This window comes from Vanellus vanellus, assembly GCF_965231255.1.
Source record: "Vanellus vanellus genome assembly, contig: HAP1_SCAFFOLD_76, whole genome shotgun sequence".
Lineage (NCBI taxonomy): Eukaryota > Metazoa > Chordata > Aves > Charadriiformes > Charadriidae > Vanellus > Vanellus vanellus.
The window spans coordinates 452,958-458,957 of record NW_028127111.1 but is presented as its reverse complement, the minus strand read 5'-3'; the positions used below and the strand labels follow the sequence as shown (position 1 = coordinate 458,957).

Sequence of the window (6,000 nt, the reverse complement as noted above, 5' to 3'; positions counted from 1 at the left end):
TCAAAGAAGAGCAGTTTGGCCCTCTCAAAGAACCTTTTCTTGCCCTTTCGCCAGGAATAGTGCCCCTAAACCAAGTCGGAATTCAGTCAAATGGGGGAAAACCTCCATGTTATCTCTGGCAGTGACTTCTTCCCAGTTCATTTTCACAAAAAGCACAGAAACGCATGCCCTTCCCCAGGTTCCCTTCCTGCCTCATGGGGAAAAGAAGGTCCTACAGCACCTCATGGAGAAAGAAGAATGGGACAACCAGACCTCACCAGTGGTGTTCCTCCTGCTGGGACTGAGTAATGTCCCCAAGCTTCAGGTGCCTCTCTTCATCCTCTCTCTCATGATCTACATGGTGACCATGTTTGGCAACATCCTCGTTGTTGTGCTGGTGGTGGCACATCGGCATCTTCACACTCCCATGTACTTCTTCCTGGGGAATTTATCCAGTGTAGAAATCTGCTATACCTCCACTATCCTGCCCAGGCTGCTGGCCAGCTTCCTAACCAGGGACAGAACCATTTCTGCTCAAGGCTGCATGACGCAGTTCTTTTTCTTTGGCTGTTTTGCAGGTGCTGAGTGCTACCTGCTGGCCACCATGTCCTATGATCAGTACTTGGCCGTATGTCAACCCCTGCTCTATGCAAGCCTCATGAACTGGAAGCTCTGTCTCCAGCTGGCGGCTGGGTCCTGGCTAGCAGGATTACTGATGTCTACCATAGTCACTGGACAATTTTCCAAGTTACACTTCTGTGGTCCCAATGCAATTGATCACTTCTTCTGTGATTTTGCCCCGTTGCTAGAGCTCGCTTGCAGTGACACCACCGTGCTTAGACTGGTGACTTTCATAATCTGTTTTCTGGATGTAGTCGTCCCGTTTGTAGTCACTTTGGTATCCTACATCTGCATCATAGCTGCGATCCTGAGGATCCCCACCACCATGGGGAGGCAGAAGGCCTTCTCCACCTGCTCCTCTCACCTCATGGTGGTCACTGTTTTCTATGGCACCCTCGTCGTTGTCTATATGATACCCAGGACAGCCTCACTGAGGCAGCTCAATCAAGTGCTCTCCTTTTTCTACACCATCCTCACGCCCATGGTCAATCCTCTCCTCTACAGCCTGCGGAACAGGGAGGTCAAGGGGGCTCTAGGAAATGCACTCAGAAAAACTGTGGCCTGCGTCGAGAGCTCATACTAGTTGAGATCCACCAGGAAGACACAGGTTGTGGGTCTCCTTTGACCAAGCATGGACAATTCGTAAGTGCATATTTTGTGTCCCAGGTCCATCTTTAGAAGTGCAGAATCTGTGGACTGGTTGTGGAATGAGAAGTGGGAGAGGGGAATTTGTGTCTTAAAGAAATACAGGTCTGGTGTTGAAGAGTGTCAAATCTTCCCTGGCTTGCTTCCTTCTTTAAAGTAAACACGATTGTGATCCTGCAGGTGGGAGCTGTGAAATGCCACACCTGCCCAGGAGTGGGAGAAAACTTACGCTAAACATGCTGTTTCCTCTTCCGTTACCCAGCCAAGCTGAGGGCTGCCATTCTTGCATGCCTGGGACTCCTCAGGGCACCTCCCTATTGGCAGTGAGAAGTGGGCAGCTGAATCAAGCCCCGCTAGTGGACACGTCTAAATCCCAGTAGATGCATGCCAGCCCTCGTGTTCTCTGGGCTTCCTAGCAGAGGACAACTGTGAAAGCTAGTCTGACAGGGTCACACACCTCCGCCCTCCCTCCCCCCGAAAAGAAAAACCAAGATCCATCTTCAGAAGAAAGGCAAACAAGCTGGGTCTTGGCTTCCCAATGTTTGAACACAGCAATCATCACTTTCCCCCTTCTTTCCTCCTCCTAATCTGCCTCCCCCTCTCCGACCCTCCTCTCCCAATGTCTTTACTTTTTTGTTTCCCACTGGCTGACTGAGGTATGGCAAACTCAGTCCTCCTGTTTTCTTCTTTCTTGCATGAGAGAACAAGGTCAGCTCATGAGGCTTGACTGAGTACACACACCCCCAGCAGCGGGCATGCCCCATTTCCTGCCCTGAGGCACGCACACAAGATGGAAATGTCTCCATCATCCCTGATTTGCGCAAGGGCCTTCGGCCCTGACATACTGCCACAACACGCTTATTCCTCCTCCAAGCACAGACGAAAATTCCTTCCCACTTCCAGGCTCAAATCACAGTTGCAAGAATTTGCTGCCCTTCAGAAGAGGCCTTGAGCTTCTTGGATCTTCTTGGTGCTCATGGCAATGTTCTTGGCTGCCTCCAGGGTTGATGGGCTTCTTGTCTATAGCAAGGACATTATGACAAACTTTTAGGAAATGTTTGCTTTTCTGTCATTCCGACATATAGAAAGAGTAGACATAGAAAAGAGTGAAATACACGGAAATGGATGCTGAGCTAAGGGACAGTAAGAACCAGGTGAGACACCCCCATAGCTGTGGCTTCCTGGCAAGAAGTCCATCCTGCAAAAGGGCTCCAGCCTCTGCCGCTCTGGAGTGGGGAATCAGCAGTGTCCATGCCACCTGGGGACTCAAACAGTGCCTTTTGAAAGACCACCCTTCCTCTGAACTGCTTTGGATTTGTTCTTGAGGATGGGGTATCACGGCTCACGCTGCAAATACTGATTTCACTGGCACTGCCCAGAGCAGCTGTCCAAGATGCAAACTGCTGCATTTAGATTTAGGCAGATTAATGTTTGTGGGTGACTTTGGATTGTTTTTTTGTGATTGGTGGGGCTTTTGTTTGTTTAGTTTTGGGGGAGGGTGTTACTTTTTTTAGATACTGATAGGGAACTCACACAACCGCCTGAAGGATTGTTGGAGGATTACTGACAGAAGGCCCAGCATTTCTTGCATCTCAAGACATGAGATGCCAGAGGCCAAGGGAAAGATGTTTTGGGCACTACCTTGGGATTTGGGGAACAGATACTCGCTCCCCTCTCGCAACACCCTGCTCTCCTCAGTGAGGGCTGTGAGAAACTCTGCCAACCAGGTCTGAACTCACATTTGTCTCAGGTAACTTATGTCTAACTGCAGCCAATGTGGTCCAGCCAGCTCAGGATTTGAGTTTCCATTGGAGGACAAATCATTTCAATTCACACTTCTTTTCCATCTTCACTCTGACACTGAATGTTGTGTGACACAACTGTCCTGGCTCTCCGGGCAGGATGGGCAAAAGTTTGATACCTGAACGGGAACTTTTGCCCTTGCTGGAAATAGGAACGCAGCAGGCTCGAGCCAAGAGACCCAAGAAACAAAACTTCCCATAGGGCCAACTAATGAAAACGTGCCACAGGCTGTGGGACCTTCTCTTTACTGACAGAGAATTAGTGAGTCTAGAAAATACAGCTTCACCTATTTTTCCCTTTCTTGTAACTTGGTTCTCAGAATTTATGTAGAATAGAATCATGGAATCATAGAATCATGGAATCATAGAATCATAAAATCATGGAATCGTTTAGGTTGGAAGGGACCTTTAGGATCATCGAGTCCAACTGTTAACCAAGTCCACCACTAAACCATGTCCCTCAGCACCATCCCAACATGTCTTTTCAATACCTCCAGGGATGGTGACTCAACCCCTTCCCGGGTAGCCTGGTCCGATGCTTGATAACCCTCTCAGTCAAGACGTTTTTTCCTAATGTCTAATCTAAATCTCCCCCAGTGCAACTCAAGCCCAATTCCTCTTGTCCTATCGCTTGTTACTTGGTAGAAGAGACCAAGCCCCACCTGGCTACAACCTCCTTTCAGGTAGTTGTAGAGAGCAATAAGGTCTCCCCTCAGCGTCCTTTTCTCCAGGTTAAAAACCCCCAGTTCCTTCAGACACTTTGAATCTGCTTTGCCACTTTGAAACTGTCTCTGAAAAACTAGCTCAGGATACGTTTTTTATATTTGATTGAGCCCCAATTAATGTGCTGCATTTAAGTGAGTTTCCATACCTGGAGCAGCTTTGCACAATGTCTGCTCAAAGAGGAGAAATAGCTCAGCCTGCAGTTGGAAATGGGTGAAGCTGGGGGCAATAAATGTGTTGCTTCAGATAATATTTGGTACGCATAAAATACAAAAAGGTTGTGAAGGTGAATGGGCAGGAAAGAAACGGAAAACTGGTCACCCAGTGGAGCTGTGCAAGAGGAGGATGGAGCTGTACATAACATGAGGCCATGCAAGTGGGATCAGCATGAAGAGAAGACAACTTTTGTAGGGAAGATGTTGCAAGGGAGTACCTTGACACCTTGACTTCGCCCAACTGCAAAACAGAGTTTGGGCATAGGGCAGAAGTGACGGGCAGAGGTGTCCTGTGCTAAAAGGACTTCTCTGAGAGAAGGCTTGTGGGATTTTCGTTGCAGAGATTTGAGGCAGTCCTTTCAAGATCTAAGGTGGCTGAGCTTTGGAAAGAAGGAAGAATCAGAATGCATCTCAAGGATAGTTTGGAATTAGTTGTACTATCTTTTCTCTCTCCTATAATGTAAAGATTACAATAGTGTCCTTAAGTCATCCATGCTCCATATCTTTGTTCCCTCCTTTTATGAAGAGAGGGAGGTGGAATAGGGGAGTAGTTTCTCAGGCCGACGGACAGATCCCCGGTTAGTGAAAAGGCACAAAGGCAGGCAAATCGGTGATCACACCAGAAGATTACCTGCGTTTCCATTCTCGGAAGTCCGAGCTGTGCAGCAGAGAGCTCAGAGCTGCCTTCATCTGCCCCGCATTCCAGCATGGAAAATGAAACTAATCTAGTCCAAAGGTTGGGTTTGATTCTCTTCACATCCTAAAGCACCACATGGGGCCGGAGACAGGCAGGACACTGAAAGAGGAATCACACTTCCCCACTTGCCTGGACAAAATCTTAGGTGCTTGTGGGAATCTCAGGAGGCATGGCATACCGATTTCTGGGTTCAACGAGCTGGTCAAATGCCTTGTCCCCGTGTCTGTAATGGTGGCTTCGATGTTGGGCTCTCGTGTGCAGAGTCTGCACAGGGACGCTGCTGTTTCTTGAGCAACCTGCTTGACCTCAGAACTAGCCCTGCTTGGAACTAAAGGTCGAAGTAGAGACCCACTGATCACAGGACAGTTCCACCCTGAATTGTCCCATGAGCATCTGCTGTAGCCACCCTCACATCCAGGCTCAGGGAAGGGCTGTAGGGAAAGGGTCTGTTGGGGTCTCTGGTCCAGCCTCCCACCAAAGGGTGGGAAATCGCCAACCTCAGACTCTGGTCAGCTGTGACTGTGGAGCTGAAACCTGAAAACCTCCAAACATGGAGATCAAAGATCCTCTGGGAGGGTCCCGCTGCGGTGCAGCACCACCCTCCTACTCAGTTTTCACTCTTATGTCCTCCAGGTCATTATAAACATTTCAAACAGGACAGGTTATGGTATCGACCCCTGCAGGACCCTACTGGCGAGATACCTCCAGGCACAGTACCACGCAGGAACCACATGCCTCCAAGCCCAGCAGTTCAGATCGTATTTTACCCACCTGCTTATCTACCCATGCAGATTCTACTGTCCTCAGTTAGAAACAAGGTGGGGGTGATGCTGAATGCCCTTCTGACTTCCCAGTAAAAGTTACCGCTCTCTCTGCCCAGCAATCCTGTCCTTTCAGCACAGAAAGCAAAGAGGATGGCCAGGTGCGATCTGCTTTGGGTAAAACCCGTCACCTTCTGTTTCAAACACACAGAAAAAGGCCCTGAGTGGACATGCTCTGGGGCACAGCCTTCAGCTCCCCTGCTAATCCTTTGGGGCATGCACTTTTTGGGCGCTGCCAGTGAGCAGACAATACCCCCAGTCTCCGTGATCTTCCAAATCACAGAGTGACCACTGTGACACTGGCTGCCCCCTCAGCTCCCTCAGCTTCCGCCCCTCCTGTCCATAGACTGGTAAGGATTGTGTTTGCTCGAGGACTTGACCCCAGCCGTTGCTGGTGGTTCTCCTGCAGGTTCCATCCTTGAGCACGAGGCCTGGGAGACCTTGCTGGGGCAGACTGAGGCAAAGAGGACATGGAGTATCTCAGATCTATCAGCACC

General features: G+C 49.4%; 1 protein-coding gene across 1 annotated transcript; it reads left to right on the top strand.

Moving 5' to 3' along the window:
* Positions 1–337: 337 nt before the first annotated feature.
* On the top strand, positions 338–1,183 carry LOC309685492 (olfactory receptor 5AP2-like; the record flags this gene model as incomplete). The annotated part of the gene is made up of 1 exon (XM_082501254.1): positions 338–1,183. The coding sequence occupies one exon, from the start codon at positions 338–340 to the stop codon at positions 1,181–1,183; it is 846 nt and encodes a 281-aa protein (XP_082357380.1).
* Between the last annotated feature and the right edge of the window lie 4,817 nt (positions 1,184–6,000).